General features: G+C 33.1%; 5 protein-coding genes across 17 annotated transcripts; 2 read left to right on the top strand and 3 right to left on the bottom strand.

Moving 5' to 3' along the window:
* Positions 1 to 185: 185 nt before the first annotated feature.
* On the top strand, positions 186 to 3,363 carry LOC117217087 (putative uncharacterized protein DDB_G0282499). 2 transcript variants are annotated; one of them, XM_033464391.1, is made up of 4 exons: positions 186 to 382; positions 649 to 835; positions 949 to 2,385; positions 2,529 to 3,363. In XM_033464391.1, exons 1-4 carry the CDS (start codon positions 346 to 348, stop codon positions 2,815 to 2,817), a joined length of 1,950 nt encoding a protein of 649 aa, XP_033320282.1. In that variant the 5' UTR covers positions 186 to 345; the 3' UTR covers positions 2,818 to 3,363. The 2 variants fall into 2 exon arrangements, with proteins under 2 accessions (XP_033320282.1, XP_033320281.1); XM_033464390.1 differs by lacking the exon at positions 186 to 382 and having other exon boundaries at positions 580 to 835.
* Positions 3,364 to 3,616: 253 nt separating this feature from the next.
* LOC117216968 (cytochrome c-type heme lyase) lies at positions 3,617 to 5,409 on the top strand. 2 transcript variants are annotated; one of them, XM_033464165.1, is made up of 4 exons: positions 3,617 to 3,860; positions 4,077 to 4,321; positions 4,416 to 4,771; positions 4,854 to 5,409. In XM_033464165.1, exons 2-4 carry the CDS (start codon positions 4,097 to 4,099, stop codon positions 5,101 to 5,103), a joined length of 831 nt encoding a protein of 276 aa, XP_033320056.1. In that variant the 5' UTR covers positions 3,617 to 3,860; positions 4,077 to 4,096; the 3' UTR covers positions 5,104 to 5,409. The 2 variants fall into 2 exon arrangements, with proteins under 2 accessions (XP_033320056.1, XP_033320057.1); XM_033464166.1 differs by lacking the exon at positions 3,617 to 3,860 and adding an exon at positions 3,954 to 3,972.
* A 140-nt stretch (positions 5,410 to 5,549) lies between these two features.
* On the bottom strand, positions 5,550 to 7,233 carry LOC117216969 (histone-lysine N-methyltransferase SETMAR). Its single transcript, XM_033464167.1, has 2 exons — positions 6,418 to 7,233; positions 5,550 to 6,376 (listed from the first exon to the last, which is right to left on the bottom strand). Coding segments are annotated over exons 1-2 (756 nt in total). The 5' UTR covers positions 7,173 to 7,233; the 3' UTR covers positions 5,550 to 6,375.
* Positions 7,234 to 7,258: 25 nt separating this feature from the next.
* Positions 7,259 to 10,180, bottom strand: LOC117216966 (traB domain-containing protein). 7 transcript variants are annotated; one of them, XM_033464162.1, is made up of 7 exons: positions 9,968 to 10,177; positions 9,278 to 9,522; positions 8,543 to 8,751; positions 8,284 to 8,398; positions 8,078 to 8,214; positions 7,594 to 8,003; positions 7,259 to 7,512 (listed from the first exon to the last, which is right to left on the bottom strand). In XM_033464162.1, the coding sequence occupies exons 2-7, from the start codon at positions 9,513 to 9,515 to the stop codon at positions 7,344 to 7,346; spliced, it is 1,278 nt and encodes a 425-aa protein (XP_033320053.1). In that variant the 5' UTR covers positions 9,516 to 9,522; positions 9,968 to 10,177; the 3' UTR covers positions 7,259 to 7,343. The 7 variants fall into 7 exon arrangements, with proteins under 7 accessions (XP_033320053.1, XP_033320052.1, XP_033320048.1 ...); XM_033464161.1 differs by having other exon boundaries at positions 9,895 to 9,981; XM_033464160.1 differs by having other exon boundaries at positions 7,344 to 7,512; positions 8,543 to 8,754; positions 9,968 to 10,180.
* Positions 10,181 to 11,612: 1,432 nt separating this feature from the next.
* LOC117217104 (DNA-binding protein RFX2) lies at positions 11,613 to 22,243 on the bottom strand. 5 transcript variants are annotated; one of them, XM_033464417.1, is made up of 17 exons: positions 22,105 to 22,243; positions 19,673 to 19,983; positions 19,255 to 19,447; positions 18,922 to 18,966; positions 18,469 to 18,574; positions 18,309 to 18,408; positions 18,050 to 18,205; positions 17,706 to 17,837; positions 17,241 to 17,422; positions 16,674 to 17,144; positions 16,478 to 16,599; positions 16,309 to 16,406; positions 16,097 to 16,252; positions 15,810 to 16,012; positions 15,579 to 15,732; positions 15,450 to 15,501; positions 11,613 to 15,371 (listed from the first exon to the last, which is right to left on the bottom strand). In XM_033464417.1, the coding sequence occupies exons 1-17, from the start codon at positions 22,112 to 22,114 to the stop codon at positions 15,328 to 15,330; spliced, it is 2,535 nt and encodes an 844-aa protein (XP_033320308.1). In that variant the 5' UTR covers positions 22,115 to 22,243; the 3' UTR covers positions 11,613 to 15,327. The 5 variants fall into 5 exon arrangements, with proteins under 5 accessions (XP_033320308.1, XP_033320309.1, XP_033320312.1 ...); XM_033464418.1 differs by having other exon boundaries at positions 19,255 to 19,435; XM_033464421.1 differs by lacking the exon at positions 22,105 to 22,243 and adding an exon at positions 20,419 to 20,997.
* Positions 22,244 to 25,048: the final 2,805 nt, after the last annotated feature.

The following is a 25,048-nucleotide window of genomic DNA, read 5'->3' as shown; positions in this document are numbered from 1 at the left end:
CGTTCCGCAGCTTTCATCAATAGTTTCTCTATGCAGGTCGTCACTGGCTGGTAGCATCTGCCTTCGGCGATCGAGCGGAGAGTGACGTAACGCTTCGTTACGTCCTCTACCCCCATCAGACACGTGTGCCTTCTCCTGGATAGACGAGAGCCCCTACCTCGTCCACGGGCCCCAGAGGCGTCCTCCCGTGGAACGTTCCCCGCTGGGCATCCTCTTCTCGGTCGTGGCGTTCTCCTCGACGCTGCAGTCATCTCGAAGAGTCCCTTCGCGAAGGTAACGCGCGAGTGTCAGCTATCTTGTGGATCAACTGCTGTAGTGAACGGTTTAGTCGAAGAAGAAGACAGGATGAAATCGATCGGGAGACTCGTTTGCCTTGTATGGGGTACGTTTAGACGAAACCTTGGAGATTTAACTGAATTTCACGGGTGCTTCGGCGAATTTCTCTGTCGCGATCCTTCGAGCGGAAAGAGACGCGTGTCGCGAATACGATTCTGCGAACATGCCGTAAACGCGCGAAAAAAGAAGCATCAGCGCGAAGCGTGACGAGCCACTGGTTGCCGAGCGATTTTCCCTTCTCGTTGCTGGTGAAATTAATTATGGAAAGCGAAAGTCTACGACCTTTTTTCGATGATTCCCATTCTGTTACAGTGGCTGCGCTCGGAGCCTGTGTCTTCGGGCTCCAACGGCCACCACCCAGGTACTCGCAACAGTACATGCCGGAAACTTCCTTCACTTGTCGCAATAAGATCGTAGGAAGCTATTACGCCGACCCAGAGACTGACTGTCAAGTCTTTCACGTCTGTGTGTCCGTGTCCGGCACTATTCAGGATTACAAGTAGGTTATTCTGTGAGAAAAATTAATATTCCGCCCACCAACGCGTTCAAAACGATTTATTATAAGCATCTGTTGTTTTTTCTTTCTTTCTTTTTCTTGTTTTCTTTTTCAAGGTTCTTGTGTCCCAACGACACAGCGTTCGACCAAGAAAGCCAAACCTGCGCGGACTGGTACGACGTCGACTGCGAGGCGGCTACTCTGTACTACGCCAGCGATAATTTTGACCTGTACAGATTAGGATCCGGCCTGGAGTCGCTTCACTACGATAGCATACGCAGCGACGCCGAGCCCCAAGACCATCTTCAACGGTCTGAAACGAGTGACCCTGTTCGTTCGTCGGCCAACACTCTCAACAGAGTGTCGTCGGGAAGCTTTAACGCCAACAGGGATCTCCGAGGCAGCAGCAGTGGCAATTTTTACAATAATAGAAACGGCAAGGATGAGGATTATGAGAGCGAGAAAACCTACAAGGACGAGATTGTTCAAGAAAAAAAGAAGACCGGAGTGAGAAAGGTCAGCAGGAAACAGCAGTACAATGACAATGGCAACAACAATTACGTAGCATCCAGCACTGCTGTACCTGCCGCTGCTCCTGCTAATCAGAACACTTATACCGGCTTCTATAGTGGTAATAATTACAATCAGCGAGCCAATGGTTTCGTATCGTCGACCAGTGCCAGGCCTCTAGAGAATTTCAACAGGAATCAACAAAATACGCAGAGATATAACACACCGTCTTCGACGTACAGGCCCAGCACCAATTATCAGAATAATTACAACTTCCAGTCTCCTAGCACGACGACCAAAACGACCATTTACAACGCTTACAACACCAATCCCAATTACAACCAACAAAATACCGGTGGCTTCAGTCAGAGTACCACGGTGAAGCCGACCAGCTATAATAAGAATTACAATCAGAATTATAATAACGGCGCGCAGTTTACGCAATCCACAACCTTGCAACCTAGCACCAATTACCAGCCAAACGATTACACAAACTACCAGAGAAATTACAATAATATTCAACGTACAAATAATAACGTACCTTATCAATCTACCACTGCTACACCTACCGTCTACGATAATAATTATAATAACAACAACAACAATAATTACAATAACAACAATAATAATGGACAGTACAGAAGTAGTACAACCATCAAGCAGGATATCTCTCAACCAACCACTAAATACTTCCCTAGTTTTGCAAGCAGCAGTTACGCCCCTACTACATATAGCCCAGCCACGAAGAAGTATATTCCTAATGACAATGCCCAGGCTCAAACAGCTGTGAGGACCAGCGAAAGCGGACAGTACTACGAAAAATCTAACCAACCTATCAAAAGTTCGTCTCAATACTACGACAGCACCAAAGCACCAAAGAAAGCCACGCAATACAACAATTACGATGGAACAAATGGGAAATACTACACCGAAACCAGCACCGGAAATTACGATCTAGCAAGGTCTTCGGTTGGAATTGGATTCAGCCCTGCTAGTATCAATCATTTGGCTGAAACACCAAGGTCTACGACTCCAGTACCAAGGTATTAGATAGATTAGTACGCAATATGGACTTCTAAACTCGAGCCAACGTGCTCTCTATTTAAAAAAAATACGTTTTTACATATTCTTACAGTTTTTATCATTTTGCTATTATTACTATTACTACTTTACTATTTTTACATAGGAGAATTTCTACAGCCACCACGTACAATCCCAACAATTTCAACTCTAATACCCAAAGATCGTCACAATCACCAACAACTCCTCGGGAAAGTACTTATGTTAGTGGGTCTGCCAGACCGTTTTCGTCCACGACGAGGCTACCTAGTACCACTACAACGCGGCCAAAATCTGGGAAAAAAAATGACTACGACTATGCCTATTATGATAACACTGCTGGACTAGAATACGATAGTCTGGATCTGGAACACGTAACCGGAAACAAGGAATCAACGAAGATCGCAAGGAATTGATTCTTTTTGCTTTAATCGAATCCTTTGAGAACACACATCTATGCCACACGATTGAATAGGTTCAATTTCCGCGAAGCTACGGAACTTGCTGAATTTATGAATAATAGTGGCCAGTGTATTTGTCAAAATCGGCTTTCGATGATAGTAGAAGAAGAATATATTGAAAACCGGTTTTGTTGTAAAGAGTAGATCGCCTTAAGTATAATATAAATAGTGATTTCTTAAAATCTAATAATAACGAGTATGTATTTCGATAGACCTGTTCTCTTTCTCTGATTTGTTTTTACAGTATTGTAGGCTAAAGAATTATGCGAGTGGAAAGTCCTTTTGCGTTAGAAATTACTATTTCTAATTTATCGATTATTCTGAAATTATTGTTGTTACTGAGAAAATATTATCTTATTAATAACGCAATTTTCTTATCGAAATTTGATGTCTTTTGTACATATAATGAAAGATGGTTTAAATCTAACGATAACGTCACTATTCGCATACTAAAATCTGCGGACTGAGTGTACATATTATATGTATTTTAATAAAAAAGCACTAAAAAATAATTCACTGTCTAATAAATTTCTTACGTCAAAAATTTCAAATTTGAATCTAAAGTTTTACCAATAGAAGAACGTATAACTTCCTAAAACTTGGTGGAATTATTAATTACATATTATTACAAACATATTTATATACAGATATGAAAATAGAATAAATTTTTGTTAAAAGGTTGCCTCAAATTATTCACGAACGTTTGTTGTAAAATCTAGAAAGTTCCCTACTTTTAGGGGAAATTATCGTGACCTTAACAGAGATCACTGTTACTAGTACTACTAGAAATAACAGTGTGAAGTGTGACAATCCTAAACCGTTTGAAGAATTCGGAATTGAGATGTTCCAATTCTTTAAAGGACAATATCTCTTATTCTTAACATTTATTTAATATATTTAGAAACATCGTAATTTATTGAAACGTCCCCCTAGTTTGATAAAAATAGATGATCAAATACATTTACTTAAACAACGATATCACATGTTCATAGCTCTATGTAAGTATTAAAACCTCGCCTTTGCCAAAACACGAGAATATTTCACTTACTCTACTATATTTTCATTACTTACTCTAACATATCTAATTGTGACATTGAAACAACAGAAGATGTAGGTTATTGCATAATCTATTTATAGGTTATACTTCCAACGGTCGTAATTTTTATTTTCTTGAATGAAAACATAAGTATTCTAATTTCAAATACTCGTTGCAGAAATTCTAGAACAAAGGAAGATGGGTAATGTAATGAATTCTGCTGTATTAGCAGCTGATGCAATTATCCCAACGCACCAGCAACAGATCTCAAACGCTCCATATCATGGAATACACAAACCTGATGGGAAACCTCCTCCAGAATGTCCTATGCACAAATCTGCACAGGACAAAACACCATCTACGTATCCCAGTGAATGTCCAATTAATGACATGGCTTCAGGAGACATTAATCCCCTTAATATGGTTAATATCCTAATTAACACAATTTAGAATATCTTTAGAATGCCTCTTGGTATTAATTCATTTCCTCTGAATGGTAATTTAAATAAAATTCTAGATGCCACCAGCTAATCAACAACCAGCACCAGATCAGCCTTTCCCACTGCCCACAGAGAGACAAGTTTCATCTATACCAAAAGCAGTGGGAGAAGGAGAGTTTTGGGTGTATCCTTCGCAACAAATGTTCTGGAATGCGATGCTGAGGAAAGGCTGGAGATGGCAAAAAGACGACATAACACCAAAAGACATGGATGACATAATAAAAATCCATAATGCCAATAACGAACTAGCATGGCAAGAAGTGCTTAAGTGGGAGGCTCTTCATGCAAGAGAATGTTGTACTCCGAAATTGCGTAGCTTTGGAGGCAAGGCCAAGCAGTATTCGCCACGCGCTCGCATCCGATATTGGTTGGGGTGAGTTATGGTTATCAAGAAGAATGATTCACGATTATCCTTGATGAGTTTGGTTAATAAACATGGACCTATTTTTTTTTAGATATGAATTACCATTTGACCGGCATGATTGGATCGTAGACAGATGCGGAAAGGATGTACGATACGTTATAGATTATTATGATGGTGGTGCAGTTGATGAAAAATTTACATTCACGTTACTAGATGTTAGACCAGCTATGGATTCGTTAGAGAACATTTGGGATCGCATGAGGGTGGCATGGATGCGTTGGAAATATCGTAACGAGTCGAAAGAATCGGAATACGCTATGAAAAACGAAGAAAAAAAATAGAAGTTAATAGAACAAAAAGATATTAGCTTGATGGTTAATTTTATGCTCGTTCTACGTATTACCTTTACGTAATGTACAGTTTTTAAAATACAGGAAACATAGTTAAACAACAAACCAAAGAAGTTCACTAATGTTTAAGAAACGAAAAGAATATTGGATGCTTCTCTAGTACTTTTCTTAATTACACAATTATAAAAAATCAATTTTAAAGTTAAAATATAAACTTCAATCAATCTCCTAAAGGTCAATTTTTTTTAATTGACGTATCGGATGTATATTCTAATAAATTGAAAAGATTTTTATAAATCCGAGACTTGTTTTTCTGTATATCATACTCCACTTTATTGTCAGCACTGCACATTATTTATACCTAACAATATGGAGATTAAAAAAACTGTGTTCAAATATTTGTATAGAGTAAAATTATATTATTAAAAACATTGGTGTTACTTAAAACGCACGAATGTTTTATTTCGTTGGAAAATTGATATATACTGTGCTTAACTGTTTTGCTATACACGCATTCTTATATAATATGTTTTTAACATATATCAGTTATTACAAAAATGTTTGGTACGTATATAACAAAGAATATTAAATCGAGGCTCGAGTAACAATATTGTATCATTCTTAATAGTTTTAGTTAGAGTAATATATTAGTACATCACTTTTTTTAATTTCACTATAAAATCATGATCTTATGATAAATCATTTCTTAATTGTAATTCACGTTATATCCTTAAATCTACTGAGAATCACAATCTTGTAATGATTTTTTTTTAATTTACAATATGTTAAAGTTAGCAATTATTATATTCATAAAAATATCCCTATCCTCATTATTTTTTCTAATATGTATCAGTGTAAACGAACACACGAGAAAGCTGTAATAGAAAATATAATTATAATGATCAAAGTAACATTCCTTTACTCTGCTATTTTCCTATATTAATAAGAAAAAATTATAATTTTTCTATACTACTAGCACACTAATTTTCTACACGCTATAACAAACATAATATCACGAATTTGATATTCAACTATTCATTTCTTACTAAAAACAATATACTTTCAGGATACTAATTTGTTGCAAAATAATATTATATATATATTTTTTTTTCTCGATAAACGATAAATAAACAACGAATAAATACAAATTACCAAAACTCTTTTATATTTACACAACTCTATGATCAATCCAGATTCCATTCTTTCCAGTCATACAAATTTACTGAAGGCTTTTCGATAAATTTATCAAAAGGCTTAACAGTCTAAATAGTATTTCGATAAATTTATCAAAAAGCTTAACAGTCTTAAATAGTATTATGAGGCAGATAGCCAGAACAGTTGTTGGAGCCACAAAGACAGGGTGTATGACTGAGATTATGGACAGAATTAGTAACTCCGCCGGCATAGTTAAAAGTTATCTCTTCGCCTACCTCTATATTTCTGGATGCGAACAAACATAATCGAGGTACTGGTCCTTCGACTCGAATAGGTACAAGATTAGTATTTGGATCGCAACTGTGATTGGAGTATCTTCCGATATTGCCAAAATATTTAGGATCTATGCACGTCACTATTACTCGATCCCCGATATGTTCAGAAACGACAAGAACGTAATTCATGGTATTTTTATTCGCTTCGACTCTACGCCTTGCTTCCTCGATACCTACCACCTCCCCAGCATATTCGCAAATGAATTGACCTTTCTTAATGAGTTTACTCGTGAACAAACCGTGTCCTTTTCCATCGATCTCTGACACGACTAGACTATCCACTGGACCATTCTGTACCACTCTATTATTACAATTTTCTCCACAAGTACAATGAGGGTTGCACTCAACTATTGGCCCTGATAATTTTTCATCTAGTATACAATCATCTTTATAATTCGGCGAACCACGTGTACAGAAACAGTTGGAGCACCGAATTGTACATGAGCAACCTAATGAATATTCTGATTCAAACTCTTCCAGATCTATCCCAGGACCTGGTATATTATGTACTGTGTACATGACACCAGGTACAGCGTGTTCGTATTCATCTGCACAGGCAGTCGCCTCCATGATTATTACAATATTATATCAATTAAAAACCAGAAGAAAGTTTGACAGGATCTTTAAGGATAGGCAGCACAAAATAAAGGAAACAATTATTTTGTATTTATTTCTTTGTCCCCGATAAAAAGTATGTGTTATATATTAATAAAGAGCTCTAAAAGTCAAATTCCAGCTATTCTACTTAGCACTGACCTCCAATAATCCTTCAAACGACGATTTAATTGATTGCAACGCATTAAAAGAAGGTAGTGGTATAATTTTATATCCCATGTAAATCGTAGCTCCCAATAAGGAGGCTTTAATTGTAAACTTTAATATTTTGCTTGATAAAGGTTGAGGAGGTACTCTATAAAAAAGAAATATGGAAAAGAAGAGTAGGTATCCATAATGATACATTCATGAATACTTAAGTTAACTTTATATATACCGTATAATAGGCCATATATCAGAGGCTTTTACTTTTCCCCAGTTTTCAACAATTCCATTAATATGTCCTATGCCAACAACTCCTACAATTCTTGGTGGTTTTAGCCCTTCTGCAGTGTGTTGTGCTGCAATAGCCATCTGAAGATGGTATGTAAGATACATATCCCTTTCTGTGACAAACGTTCTCTCTATCGCTGGGTATTCTTCCCTCAATGACGAAATCATTTGTTGTATCACACATTTCCGTTTATAACGCTCTACGTCTTGTTTACTGATACGAGAATCTAATCGTATCATTAACCAAGCTAGCTTCATTATTTCCCACCAAGATAATTCTCTCAACGCACGTTTAAATGTCACATTAATCGAACGATCCGCTAACTGAATAATGCAATTTGGTACTTTTTTTGCCTGAAGAAGCACCATGGAATTTATAATTATCTCACGTTGTTGTTTAAATTCGGTTAAAGTCTATTCTAGTATACCTCTTCGAACGCTGTACGAAATTCACCACCTGGTGGCATCCCAAGTTGCTTAACGACATGATTCACCATGCGGTATAACATAATATGCAACAATCCATTATAAGCCCCATAGTGTCTTATTGTTTCAGTTAAACTTTCTACAAAACGAAGTAAGTGAATGATATGCCAAAAGCATTGTACTTAAATAAACAATCTGGGGAACTTACTAATACTTAAGTCTGTCGCATTACGATACAGAGCTTCCTCGTTAATGTTTATAACATCGATTCTAGTTTTACATAATTCAACTGCAACTATGTGAGGCTGTACAGCCCGAATGATCTTTAATTGTAAAGAAAAAATATAGTTTTTAATTATCCTACTAGGGGGTTCCTACTATCTTTAAAGAAAACATATTGGAATGATCCTTGAATATTTTGAAATGTACTTAATATACCTGGTACATATAAAATATAATTTATTTACCATTGCAACATCATTTTGGCTTTCAACACTGAAATGTGCTGTGCCTACTAAGTATAATTTTCCTCCTTCTGGTGTAGTAAGTAATGTCACTGTCTCTGGTAACTTCTCATCTATGCTTGCATCATATTCTGGTTGAATAAATGCAGCAATATCACTACTTTTATAATTAATTTCATTGTGAGTACTAAATCTCAATTGATGTCCAACAACTTCTAGAGCAAAAACAATCTTGTTTTAAATACACACCTTAGAGTACAAAATGTTCATAAATATTTCTAAGAAATGGATTTTTGTAAAGATAAGACCTTCCAGGAACTATTCTATAAGTGATGATGATACCTCGACGCTTTGAAAATTTTGTTTTATTTTTATATTTTACTGGCATTCTGAAAGCACTAATATACTACTGTATCAAGTGTGCACTATAACTTAATCAATAGCTCAACATTGATTTTATTATCATATTAAAAAGACAAAGAGAGAAAGAAAGACCTTGCAGGTCTCCTTCTATGGAAACCTTAAAAGATCAGCTGTTTTAAAGTGCCTATTCAAGTGACTAACAACATACTTATAACGAACTAAATAGCAAATTCTATTAATAAATATCACCAGAAAATTAAATTATAATGAACTACAAAATGGCAAGTATTCACAAGGAATGTTTTTTAATGAAATATCTTTGATGATACTATTATCACTAAGAATGCTTTATTTAATCATTTTTTTTATTATCACCTTTAGTTTGATCCTCTTCAGTATCTATCGAAGATTTTGCAGTATCCAAATCAGGTTTTGATTTATTAACCGTCTTTACATCTATTTGCAATTCACTACTAATTAACTTTTCAAATGGAGTTGAGATATGTAAACTTCTATCATCATTAATATCGTTTGCATCAACTACAAGGTACCGTTTAGCAACTAGCATATTTTTATTTTTGCTAAAATCTGTGCTCATGATATCTGAAGACATTTTATACCTAATAATTGAAAGTATATATTAAATTCAATCATTTTTCTAATTGATTTTATAGACTTCTTGAAATTAGAGAAAAATTTACTAATGCCATACGACAACTGACTACAAAAAATTTGTCTAACATATAGTCAGATTTACATATTTAAAATTAATGAATTACCAAAATAAAAGCGTCACTTAATGAACGCGAGAAAGTTCGTTGCAATTCTAAGAAAATCTCGAAAAAATTGGTTAAAAACGCTTAAATGTTTAAATTACTTTTTCCTATAACCTAAAGAACTAACAATATGGTTTTAATAATTGTATTATTCTAACTACCAAAATGGCTCAAAATTTTTTATAAAAATATTATGTTGTAACAGATAAACGATACCTTAGATATAGTTTCCTTTTACTGTAAATAGATATAATAAACAAAAACTATTAAGAGAAATATCTGGAACTACCTTGTTACTTGTAGTAGTAGTTGTTGACGTGTCAACAACTATTAAGATTAATTTTACAGAGAATATTTAATAGATTTTCAATTACTAAAATAAATTGTTCTGCTAAATTTCGCGAAGTGAATCAAGCTTATTGTTAAGTTTTCTCTTTTACTTATCCGCAAATACACAAAACATCGTATGAATGTTGAATAAAAGGCAATGTTACACTATCCATGTATACATTCTATACCAATTAGTCAACTATCGATTGTTGTACAAACTATCGATTGTTGTCTCAACTTTAATTGCTTGTCATTATTATTGTTGTATAAGTCTAGAGATTTATATTTAACGTTAAAAATTATCCACATTAAGTAATGTGTATTATTCCCCTTTTTCTTGATTTTATTTTAATGCGTGAGATATGTTAGATATGTTAGATACATATAATAAATTAAAAAAGATTTAATTTTCATACATATAAATTATTTTTTATTTCGAGTATCTGCCAAACTAATAATCGAATTCTTTGAAATTAATCACAATTTTATGGTAAATACAATTTGAAACAAAAGAAGCAGGATATTGTGCAAAGCTGATAATAATTAGACTAAGAATACAAGAAACACCCAAATGCTTATTATAATATTTAGACAATGAAATAAATTTCTATTTACATTGCATTTCTTTAGCTGTATTTATAAAAATTTCTTTGGTCTAATTATTCAAAATATTCAATATTATCCACTTACCAATGCAGTGAGACTTTGATTGTAGAAAATCAGGAAGATGAAATCCTCCTTGCTTTGTGTTATTGTATTTTCTTCTTAAAGATGATATCTCGCGTTACTCTATCGTCTACAATAATACAAATAATATAACAGTTAGCTTATAATTCTGCTGTAAAAACGAACATATATCAAAATTCAAATTATTAAAAAATGGTCGATAGAGGGTGCTGTTATGATTCAAATATAACGGACAAACTTAAATTGAATTCTTTTCGAACAATAATTTTCATGTATTATAATCCCTACCATATTTTCATAATTATTCTTCATTGTCGATGTAAAAATTGAATAAAAAGAATAAAATTCTCGACAAATTAACAATGCTCGTGGAATAAAATAGATAAAGAAAACGTATAATATGAGAAAACAGCTTAGCCTGCATTAATAATGTTTATGTTGATATTATAGTATTTTATATTATAAATTACTCTTATTTATATCAATACTTACTCTTTAAAGTATACTATATACGAGATGAATAAAAACTAATTCAACTTCTCGAAATTTTGCGAAAAATTTGGAAAATTTCGTTCCACCGCGCACAACTACATAATATACAGACCGCGCGCAACATGGCGACTGAGGGAGCAACTTACTCGATTCTGGGGTCTACATGTAATTCGTTCGAAACGCGGGTAACTTTGAAGCAAAGACCTTAGTCTAACATTAATGATTATTGTATTGTTTACGTTATAGGTATTTCATGTTTTGTAGTAAACATAAAAATGAAATTAGGTGGTATCCGGTTGATAGATTTCAAGTTTGTTAAGTTATCTTTATTCTTTTAAATGTATCTCAATGAATTATTTTAATGAAAAATACTCGTCAACTAAATGACTTATGATAACATCACAAATTAGATAACAAACGCAATCTTACAAGTTTTAAACATATATTTATTATTCAATTTTTGTGATTCGCACATTCACACAGTTCTTAGAGCTTCTTACACCTCACATAATTTATATAAATTGTTTATCGTTTTGAGCTGCATTCAGTAAAAATAATCTTATTTAAGCAGTAATGAATGACACTCGACTTGTGCAAATCTGGAGGTATCAAAATATTTTCTTTAAGTTATAAGGAAAACGATACTTTTACTTTTCCTCTCTCAAGAGTATCTCTTAATTTTCTTCTTTTTCGTTTGTTCTCAGTGTTCATCTCTTAACAACGTAGTAAATCTTTTTTTCTGTCTTACAATTGGAATTATTTAAGGCCGTCTTCTTTCGCAACATAGGAAACTGTGTTAAGTTTGATCTTTTATCATCAACAACAAGACTACAATTGCTTGCACTTTGTGATAATTATGTGAAACTTACGAACAGCGATTCTACCTAAGAAGTACAAAGTACAAGCAAGTATCAATGAATACAGAACCGTGCAAAACATTTCTTTTTGAATAGTATCGTTTTTGTGTAATGTAATAAGACATTTCTATTTGATTTTGATTTTTAAATGCTGCATTTTGAAAATGAATTCGTTTAACACACATTTCTATATTCAATCATACTTGCCATCATTGCATGAATTCTTATTGACAAAAAAAGAAATATAGAAATTTCTTAGAAAGCCATTCTTATGCTAAGTACACATATCATTAATTTTTACATGTATAAGCTCATTATAGTTATGGAAATATTCTATCCTTTCCTTTTGCACACAAATAATATAACGCGCAACCAATGGTCAATTTACTGTGTGATACTCAATCCCTGTTCTCGACTTAAATCTATAAAAAGTTTGACTAGTATATATATGCAATACTTTTATACAATAAATAAATATACATACATATATATATATATATATATATATATATATATATATATATATATATTTGTATCCTATTCTCGTTAAAACTATTTACGAACATCGCAATGTAATAAATTTGATCAGTATTTAGTACCCTTTATTATGACCTTTAACAAAGTGAATTTTACTTTGGAAGAAATCTTTTTTTGCAAAAAAAAAATCGTTTAAATATATTTAAAAGAAATAACCGCAATTTTTTGCTCGATACAATATTTTTATAAAATGCATACATTTCCTCTCATACATTCATTTAATTCTCTTTTCTACTCCATCACTTTGAAAAAACTTCCTAACTCTTTTTTTACAAAATAAAATGCTATAAAAGAAGCCCTAAAGGAAGAGCATAACTATCTGTCCCATTCATCTTGGTCGTTTGGCCTCGATTCTTTATATAATCAAGGTACAATAAAAAAATGTTCGTTTCTTTCTTGTATGAAATAAAAGGCACCAAGTTTTGCCAAACATTTAGTTTGTTCATAGGAGTTTCTATCTTTCAATTTAATATTGAATAAGAATAGCATCCTACAATGGATTTAAACATTTATGCAATTACTCATTTCCTACATTTCGAGATACGTTCTGATAGGATTTCTCTTGGAAAATCAAGCAATTCGTATATTTTTACATAATAATTCTCGATTTCTTGTAAAATACGTAACGTACTTTCACAAAGTCTAATTAAACAATCTATATAGCAATGTTTTGCAATAAAAAATACGTTTACATCATCAATTCTGTATTTGAGTAAACTCGCATGCAGGTAGTAATAATTTTGAAAGATAATCTTTTAATATATTCAATATTCATCTCCGTAAATGTGCAAGCATTAATTGAACTTTACTTCAGCGCAAGTTTCTCAAATAAAGTACTTTTGTTTTATAAATATGGAATTATTAGAGTAATTTTCTGACATTTGGTAATAACCATAATAAGCAAGTTACTGAAAAAATATGTCAAACAGTACACATCAATTTCATTGAAACTTTGTACTTCTCTCAAAGTATATAATAGTGTGTGTATATATTTGTTCATGTCACTAAATATATGAAATAAATGTATAATATGACATAAAATATGAGAAATTCAGAAATATGAAACTTTTATGGAAACAAATAATAATAGCTATAAGTTTTTATGAATCTACAGTGTACAACAAATTATACTCTCTCTTTCTCTCTCTCCCTTTCTCTCAATGTACACTAAAATGCTTAGAAATGAACATATCAAATTAGAATATAAGTCTTTTGGTATCATATCGTAAGTCGTAAATAATTATAGTATATCTCCATTAATTCAGCTAATTTCCACATTTAGGAAGTGGCTGTGATATATATAATTAAATCTAATCATAATCATAAATAATGAAATCATTATGTAACACGAAATCCAATTTCTAGGCCATCAGGCTGAAATAAATAAATACAATAAATGATGAAATCATACATAAAAAAAAAAGTATGTGTGTTTTCAACTTTTGTAACAACTTACATATTTTGACATGCTTTCATAAAATAATACATATATAACAAAAAAGTATAACATGAAATTCACAATGTATACTTAAAATTTAGTTAGTTTTTACTACATAGATAAGTTACTTGAGTGTCTACAAATACAAATCATCTTCTGTAGTTAAATATATTAAAATTATGTAATAAATGCGAAGTATGTTTGAAGACACTCACAGTTTTCACTGATACAATTTGCAATTTTATGTTCTTCTTTCTCTTTCATATTAAATCTCAACAACTGTGCAATTCTCTGTCATACCATTCATATATATACATTTAATGTAAGAACTATAATGTATATTCTATCAGTAAATCAAAACGATTATATTATACCATTACATTCGCCACTTTTCTCATCGCTGTTTTGTACTATTCGTTTAAAAGTACTGAAAGAATATATATAGAGTATAACACACAGACGGCTTACAACAGAACTTTTTTACGCAGCTTTATGCATAATTAATAAATTGCATTAAAAAATATGAATGTCGGAAATTTTTAAAACTGGCATCGATTATACCATTATAGTAATCTAATTTGAATCTGCTCCAGTAGGAAGAGTTACTTTTCCTACTCTTTCTTTTGACAATACCGTCGACAGGGCGGATCTTGTAAAATGTTACTCAATTATTTGTGCAAAATAGAATCCGTCGATATGAATTCTAGGAGAAAAAGGTTTCTCCGTTAAAAATGCTCTCTTTCCGACTATTTTCTTTTGCACAAACTGATGTTTGTTATTTTAAGCTCACTCGACTTAATTTTCATGTAACATGCTAAAAAGTAAAGTACATTAGGTAGTCAAAGTTCAAGTTATTAGTGGTAAAGTTTAAGAATTTTCGGAATGCTCGGAAGCTTCAAAGGAAACGAAATTTATAGTCGAGTAAGCTTTCAATATTGAATACTATAAGGGCATGATAAATTCATGGTCCCATACACATTTCAAGGATGTTTCGACTAGATGATACATTAATGTACTAAACATCGTGCCAGCGATACGTTACACTTGCATCATATACTCGTATGAAACGAGATTGCATTACATATTCCTACACATTATATCACACAAACTTACTTAGATTGTATATATCCTGGGTGTTCGTTATGCAAAAATCTTCTTTGTTCAAGTCATAATACAATAAGATCTCATCTTATATAAAATTATAATTTATGGGACTAGTGTGTTAGTAGGCCTGCATGCTCTTGTGCTAACGTTCCATTCTCAGGTGCTACTGGCTTATTTTCAAAACTAAAAGACGTAGGCACGCAGTTAGCTTAATTTCATACGCTTTGGTTGACTCGTGTTTGACGCATCTAAAAAAACATTTCTAAATTACAAATTCCATGTAAATGGATAAAATTCATGAAAAATATTAAGCAAGCATAACTTACCTCCATTAGAAGTGGCCCCAAACGCGCTAACTAAAGAGCAATTTTGACTTTTCTGAAAGAAAATAAAAGCTATTAATCCAATAATTATTAAAAATATTATATTTTACATTGTCTGACAAGAATACACACATCTCCCATTACTGCTATTGGAGTTGTCCCTGTGGCAACTGCTACTTGATGCTCAATCAAATAAAACATATACTCATCATACAATAATCGAATTAGATGAAAAGATCCGAAACTTGCTGCGCTTCTTAAAGTAAGGTCACGAATAACCATGGAACTATTGAATGAATAATAAAATAATAATCAAAGATATAAGGAATTAATCGTAATCTTTTACATATTTGAAATAATTACCTATAAAAGGACCATTTGAGCAAAAATTGTCGAGCGGCCTTTGCAAATGTTGGCTTTTCCTCAAATGGTTTAAGAACTTGAGTCACAACGCTCTTTAACCAAATTGCCCAATCTTCCAATGAATTTTGTTGTTGTAATGTTACCTTAAAGTCTGCTTCCAGACGTTGTACCATTGCGTAATCGCATTGGCATACCCACGAAGCCTGCAAAATATACATATATGCATCTTTCAGTGTTAGAAGAGGTACACTTTATATTAAATTACTAAGCCTTAATAAATTAGATACCTGTTCTTGTACATTATGAAAATCAACGCGATTCAGATCAGCTAGCATTTGATTTATTTGACTAGAATTCTGAAGCACTGCACGTGCAGCTTGAGCAAGATGATTCAATGATGTATAACGCCTTAATGTCTGAGCAAACGCAGATACAGCAGTCAACTAAAATAAAATATTGTTAAAAAAAGATATAATTCTTCATTATTTTCTAATACTACCTTTATTTGAGTCATTTCTTCAGGGCAATCAGCCATTGCTGACGTCAACCACGATTCTAGTCCTTTTGCAAAATTTCGGATAGACTGTGTTAATGAACCTGGAAATTGTACATCAATTGTTACCGTAATGATATTACAAATATATAATGGCGTGATCAATTCAACTCACTTGGTATGGGTCGCAACACATTAGGCATTAGTACTTCCACTAAATTTTGATAAAATGTATAATCAACTTTTCTTATGAAATCTTGAACTTCTGAACATTTACACATCTGATATAACTTAGTCCTAAATAAACAGTATAAAATGTCTTAAAATGTTTTTCAGAAATTTCTTTAAAAAATCGAGTATAAAAATCTTACTTTGATAAATATTTTTCTTCTTCACATTCATCACCATTATTATTGTCCTGGCTACGCCAAAATTCTCTCCAAAGACTTTCTACAGTAGCAAACTCAAAGTTGAGAACAGCATCTAAAAAGGCTTCACAATGTTCTCTGTATATACTACGAAACGTATCAATATCCTCTAACGTGCAATCTTCCGGAAGGGACGAACCATGTCCGACTATTATTTCTGGAAATTCTGGAATAGCACCACTCGCCTCACCCAGATACTGATGATATTGTGGCGGTGAATTGTTCGAAGAAATGTTCGTATTCGAATGTGCATTGTTCTCATATGTAGTATCCTGTTTTTGGTTCACGAATTTGAATCGTTTCGTTTGCGAATTTGTACCATGTTGCTGACGCGGTGTTCCATCTTCATTTAGCATGACTAAAGGAGAACTGGGTTTAACACGAATTCCATAATAATGATACTTTGAGTTTCCCCTGTGGAAGATGATAGTGATTAAAACATAATTATTTACAACATACAATTAAAATATAATGCAGAGTGTATTTAGAACAAACAATAAAGTCCTTTACCTTGTGCCCAATCGTCTGGTTCTTAAACCCAAAAAGACGGAACGTATTAATTTCCCAAAACTTGCGGCATTTACAGGATCTAACTTATTTTCAGAACAGTGACGTAGATAATGATTGTAAAGTGTGGATCTTGGAAGAGAAACACCATCTGCTGTTTCATAATTTTCAAGCAACCAATGAACCTGATTATATAAAATTCATTATAAACTTCAGAATTATATTATTAACAAACAACAGATATATAACACTATATACATAAAAAATCAGAAAATAAAATGCTAGTTCAAACTACATATAACACCCACACGTGCTAGTAATATTTATGTTAGAAAAAATCTTTCTTGCATTATTGGCGAATCAAATTAAATTTTGAGCTTGTATGAAGCACCTCTAAAGAAGCAGTTTTGCATGCTACAACAAATTAGTACAGCTAAGCTTACAAATAGAGATTATGTATCAGCTTACTGTTGCTTGGGAAACTCTAGTGGCATGCGTCATATTTGCAGCTGCTGCTGCAGCATCTTCCACGGTGACAGCAGTACTTCCTGAATTACCGCTGATCAAGTATGCCCCTCCACCCCCGCTAACCACAGTTTCCTATCAAACACCCAACATACCAATACCACATTAAATCCCAATTTCGAAAAAGTAGCTTCATTATAGATCACCATTCGCTATTTAATATTCTAGAGCAACTCGATACAAATTTATATTATATAAAACAATAGTATATATATATATACAGAGTTTTGCAAAATAACAAAGAAATTGAAAGCAATGGGAACCATAAACATGCATTGCTATCTTACCGCATTTTCTGTCTGCGGACTAGCACGTGCAGCGGCTGCAGATATTAACGCGTGTGCTGTCGGATCCCCATCTACAACACTCTGTTGAATAAGGTACGTGCCATTGCCCTGGGATAACAATTGTCCAGTTGTAGAATTTGAACCTTGACCAGTAACCTACATGCAATGAAATATTATTCACGATAATACTAAAAGCCACACATTACGTTAGAATTACAGTTACATCCACTAATAGCAGATAAGATCTTTTATAAATTACCTGAGCGTAAGTTACTGGTGTGGTTGCTGGTGTGTAGTACTGACTGGACGCAGGAGTATACATCGCTCCTGCTTCTCCAACAGCATATACAGGGTATGTCCTATGAATGATAAACTATAAAATTTAGTGGAACGATTGAATATAATATTGATATACTTACATCTGGCCATTTGTCGGTATATACGTAGAACCATCTCCCTCAACATATTGAACATAGGTAGGATGAGAAACCGACTCGGACCCCACCGCTTCCGGCTCACCAGACACTGAAACAAACGCGATATATTTCAATATATTTATATAGACAACACTTTCACACGAATTAAGCTTCGTGAAATGCATAATATTTAGGAGTTACGCAGTTGTATCTTGCCAATCACTAGAAAAAATAGAGTGCATTTAAGTAAGCGCTTCCACTCTTAAAATAAAATTTAATATCTACACGTATTTAAATTTATTTATATTTTTCTTTATTATTCATCCATATAAAAAACGTACTATAACATGCAAAATTAATTAATGCATATTAACGAATAACACATAACTTTTTTACAAGTATGTTGTACATTAGTAATGAAATAAATAATGCATGCTAATTATATTCTGCCCTCACCTACTGCCGTTGTGAGGGACGCGTAGGATGGTGAGTCACTGGTGCCTAGTGTGGTCAGAGTAGAAGAACAGAGGTGCATGTTTTTCAGCAGCATGGAAAGGGCCAAATCTCTACTCAAACACTATAATTTTTTTTCAAACTGATCCTGATACTCACCCCTAACATATACTTATAAGGAGTCTCTCGACAACTTATCGCGATTTCCTTTTATATATATCAACGGTATTTTTGAAACCAAGTTCTCAAATTTGAACGTTTTGCAATTTTCGACTCGGCAATCGGCAATTTTGCGACTAACAGCTGAATTGAAATTAACTTTGGCTCAAAACGCACCTGTTACTGTAATAAAATGCGGAGATCCACTGACAATGGTACCAGCAGACGTGGATGCAGCGTCAGAATCAACAAGAGTATGCTGACCAGAATGGGTAGTATTCACTACAACTTGTGCTGTAACATGCGCTGGAGTACCTGTTGAGCCGTTGGAAGAGTCTGCAGCTGTTTCAAGCGGATCCTGAACCAATAACTAAATTATTATTTATAGTATGCATGTTCTCATGATCAATGGTAAATTTCTATATAATAATATAAATATTTAACACAGCTTCTTCATTTCCAATAATATCAAACATATATATAATTGATAAATATAAGGTTCCATACATCATGAAAAAAATTTCTTTAAGAGTTCTTTAAAAAAGGAAATCTTTCAGCAAATAGAGAATTACTAATACTATGTAGTTGAGCAAACCTGTATAGGTTGTAGATTATTTGGACTGGAAGGATCAGGACTGGTAACAACAGTAATAAGTTGCTGTCCCCTCGTAGACTGACTCTGTGCTGCATTACCACTGCCACTGGAGCTGGAAGTAGTCACGACAACAACGCTTGGCTTAGGTTCCACCCCCACTGTTGTAGAGCTACCCCCACTGTTATTAGCTCTGGTGGATGCTGCGAGGGCATACTGGGCTCCTGTCGTAGTCATGGCAATCACTCCTTCACCTCTCTCTACTCCCACTGTATCACCACTACTGCTACCTCCTCGTTTGTGAAGGGAAGAATCTGTAGACGTATACATATACAAATGCAATAAATATCAATAACGTTCTCCAGCAGACTCAGCACAGGAAGAACTGCTATAAATTCTTTCTATATGCTTATGGCCATTCTATAGAATGCAATCACTAAAGAAATATAATTGATTCATAAATAAAGGAAGCAAAATTACTATAAAATCTATAGATTGTTACAAACTATTCCACTTTTTTACAAGTATTATGTACTACTTTTTGGAAAGTTTTTAAATGAAAATGAGAAAGATAAATATTTCGTAAATGAATAAAAATTTGATGTATATTTTGCTGTTTAGATGTATTATACAATGTGCAAGAATGTATTGATTATTTTTTATAGTATAACAAATACGATCGTATAAGTATCGAAAGAATAACAATATAGTAGAGTTAATCATTTTTATTATAATAAATTTCAGAATACATATTGTATACGTTGATAAGCAGAAGCAGGGAACATAATTGAACGGTGATACCCGCGAATCGGATGTTAGTTATAGCGATAGATTAACAGACACCCTAACCTACATATAAGAAGAATCGCCTACGTAATTTCTCGCAGGTGTGTAGCATTCAATAATCTATAGATCAAAGAGAAGCCTCAAAGAGCGCTCGAATGAAACACGGCATTGTCGTTTCGACGTATGTGTAGCAAGATGTATTGGTACACCCTGTACCTGTAGGGTGACAGGTACCAAACAATGTTTCAAAGGGAAGAAAACGAAAGGGCGAGGGGTAGTGGCTAAAATGTAGCATACGCGTGGATGGACATAGAACTCTTGTCAAGGGGATTGAAAGCATCGATAGGAAAGGTCGGATCATAGGTGCAATTAGAGAGTATTAAAACTCCCTGCTGATCAATAGCAATAAATTTTATAATTAGCCTACGTACCCGTGAAAAAGTTTCGATGGTAGAAAAAAAATAGGATATAGAAATTCTTATTGTATATTCTATTAAAAAAAGATATATTAATCGTTTTCTTTGCAAATATAATATCAACATAAAACCATTAAGACACTATTAATGTAATAATTAATTTGAGAAAAAAATATATGAAAAATATATTATTTGATATCAGGTATTATGTTATTCTAGAAAATGGTGGTTTCATTAGAAAGCATACTGTGTATGCACCTGGCCTCTGTTATGCATGACTGCATGACTGATGCCTGAAAGTGTTCTGCAGCACACCTTATTTGTTACTTTACATTGCATGTTCCCCATATATAATATCACATATATTTATATACTTTCAAATATCTTAATATTACAAGTCTTATCTTATAAACATAATCTATAAACATATTGGACAAGACACATTGCAGTACTTGAAATTTTAAGTTTATTGCAGCATCATTTTTAAAATAATTAGATGGCTGAAGGTGGGCTTTTTCTTTCATGCTTCAAGAAGTACATTGATAAGCCCATTTTAATTAAATGCTACACAGGGTTCCAAATATTAGATATCCCCCAGGTAGGGTGCACAATAAAATCACCAAAGCGTAATGCAATAGGGGAATATATAAAGCAAGAAATCTGCAATGATTTTCTATGTGGGAGAAATTAATTAATCTTTGCTACAGCAAATACTTAGAAGATATACTGACCATAGAAAATATAACATTTTAAAAGGAATGAAATTTTCAAATCAGAGGATTAATCTAATTGGTCCAGAGTCTTTTTCTGTAAATGTCTAAACAACCAAACGATTCATAGTCTTAACAGTGTAGTGTGAACATTTTCAACAAATCTTTACATAAAAAGGCCAAACAGTAACGTATGAATGTTCATAGTACGATGACTCTGCATTAAGAAATACAATTATGAAACATGAAAAAATTCTCAGAACCATAAATCGCAGTTATTTGGATAGTTCAGCTTACAGCTATGAATAATCAAATTGTATCAACTGTCACTATACAAATACATAATACAGATGATAAAATTATTAATATAGCAGAGTTTGATAAGACGCTAGTACGCTGTATGTTCGAACACGTTACGTTCTGTTTTCTGTAATCGTGTTTGGAAAATTCTATGAACACGCGCATAAACAATAGTAATTAGAATCGTAAGAAAGCGCGGTTCATACGTTTCTTTTTTACTCACCTGTCTTCATGAATGGCGTGTACTTTCAACACGACGCCCGGACGCACTTGCGCGACCGAACGTGTCCCCCCACGTATTTCAATCGGGCTTTTCCCGTTCAAGGAACTGCCGTAGTTGTCACCCAGGAAACCACGCGGACAGCCAAGGCACCGTAGAAGTGGAAAAGCGAAGCAGCACACTCCGACAAACCTGTATATTTTGTTGTCGACGGCTGGTCGGAGTGTTGGTTGTCTGCTGCTGCGGTCGCCTTGACTACGGCATCACTGCCCGCGTCACAACCAGTACCGTACCTAATCTTCGTTTACCTTAGGGTGCTATAACTACCCTATACATATATACAAAACAACCAATACTACAAACTACCACTATTATTTATGCTCTTTCAGAATATACCCTTTTATGTTTTTAAATTTTATTCTTTCAAATCAACGTTTTCTGATTAAGCTCACTATTTTCTCTAAATATTGTTAAATTCGCCCTTCTCCTCATTCTTCTTCTATACATACGCTCACAGAAGTATTCGAATATACTTAGGAACTTTTATGTATATATTATAAAAAACATTTTGAAATTTCATTATTACTATAGTAAAACATGACTATCGTGATTCATATTGGTAAAATTTGAGACAGATCTGAAAATGTGCATAAAAGTTACAAGATATTTATTGGAAACATACACTTTGCAAGGATAAGCACAGTATTAACAATCAATTATTTTCTATATTAATAAGCCATAATATTTTACCAGACCATGTTTAGCACTAGTTTTATGTTTAAGATTACTATTCATTCTGTATACTAATTTTTTACTAAGTGTATGTTTGCAATAAATGTCTTGTAACTTTAATATACATTTTCAAATTGATTTCGAACTCTATAATTATAATCACAATAATTGTGTCTCATTACAGTGCTAACAAATTTTCAAAAAGGTTTATGTAACGCGTATAATATATTCATAAAAACAGTTTTGTGTTCAGTGTTCAAATATTTTTGCGAGCTACTATATATATGTAATTAGTAAGATATAATAAGTAAATGTACTTTAGAGTAAACGAAATAGTATTCGTTCTTTTTAAACCATATTTTATTGAAGTTTCGGCCATCTTCAAGTTTAATTTGATAGACAGTGAACTTAATTAGTATTAGGTTTTGTGTATGTTACGTGATCAAGCACTTCTATCGCGATCATAGTTAAAATCATCTTATAAGTTACATATCCCGCAATACACAATGATATTTAGTAATTAGATTGCGGATTTTTATGTAAATTTATATTTTTGAGAATATAATTTAAAAATTTCTTATAAACGCATAAAAGCCGCGTCTATTAATAGTCGATTAAAATCGAGTAAAAAATTATTCTTACAGAATAATCTTGAACCGGGTCTATAGAATTATTGATACGCCTATGAATAATGTCGCGCGTGCCCTTTTTCGACATTAACAGTCGGACTCGATTAAATCACTAAAATCTATAACATTCGTTTAGATAAAATTTAACTCCAGGTTTTTTTCCATAGGAATCCCCTTTTCGAAAAACGGCAAATGTAACTCATAAATAGAAACTGTGTTACATAGCAGTTAGTGTATGTGCGCGCAATCGCATATCAATGCGCAGCCTATACATGATACCGACTAACTGCATTATGACATTTGCTTTGCTCCGATGAATAATCATTTAGATTAGCCGCTGATTTTTACTCGATTGGATATGCAATATGTCAGAGTATCTTTAATTCATCTTAATCTGCATTTAATTCGTTTGAATCAATCGATCATACAAATACACCGCGCTTTCACGCGGCGCGCTGTTCGAAATTGTCGAAGAGTGAGAGATTGTAAATAACTGACCAATCATGCACAAATATAATTACTAGATTGCGGATTTTTATACATCTATGGGAAGTCTGATGATGCAAAAATACATCATAACGCACAATGTATATAATGTGCACAAAAATATAAAATATCCAAAATAGGATATTTACTATAATATTTGATAGTAGATGAAACAAATTTCTATTTAAATTAAAAATTTGATTGAAATTTTATCTCTTTAGTTATGTTCATAAAAATATAAAAATGCATAAAAATCCGCAGTCTAGTGATTACTATTATCGTAACAAAAACGAATAACCTGAATGAGATCTTCCTAAAACAACTAAATATGTTTACACCCAATGACAAAAATGTTATATTTTAAATAAACTTTCGCTGCACGTTTAACCTTCTGACAGGTGTAGGAAATATGTAAATGTAAAACTTACTTGGCAACAAATTTTGAGATCGATAATAAATAATCGGCAATGAGGATTCTTCCGCCATCATTATGGAATATCTCTTGGAAAAAATGGAATTGTATTCGTCCTCTTCCTGCCACTCCATACTTTTGCGAAGTACACGCCAAAGTTTTAGAGTTTTAATCGCGGGAAAATCTGTCGACTGTATCCCGAGATACGGTTTCCACGGGCGTAAATTATTTGCTCTTTACTCCAGAATGTCGTAAATTTTTTCAACCACGTTTTATAACAACCGAAGATCAGATTATAGTTCTTCAATTACAGAGAGAACAATATACGATTTTTCTCTTATAAGAATCTAGTAAGAGAAAAAGTGCCCATAAATTGTAACACTTATAGATTGTAATGTGGAATAATGATTAATTTGATTACGTGAAAATTATTTATATTCAAAAAAAAGGATGGTCAAAAAATACCAAATTCGTGTTCCTTCAGACATCTAAAATCCTAGTTAGGCATCAGACAAATAAAGGTACAACCAATATTTTATCGAAGAAACGTCATCTAAATAAAAAAAGGATGAAATATAGCGGCAATTCTTCGTATTCAATATATTCCCTCTTGTTTCAAAAGTAAGTTACAGTATAACTATAAAGACATATTTCATGGAATATTTGCCTTAATTTGTCGCGTTTTATT

The sequence above is a fragment of the Bombus bifarius genome, unplaced genomic scaffold (genome assembly GCF_011952205.1).
Source record: "Bombus bifarius isolate JDL3187 unplaced genomic scaffold, Bbif_JDL3187 scf7180000007974, whole genome shotgun sequence".
Taxonomy (NCBI): Eukaryota; Metazoa; Arthropoda; class Insecta; order Hymenoptera; family Apidae; genus Bombus; species Bombus bifarius.
Note: the sequence above shows the minus strand (reverse complement) of the source record. Positions and strands in the feature narration are given on the sequence as shown.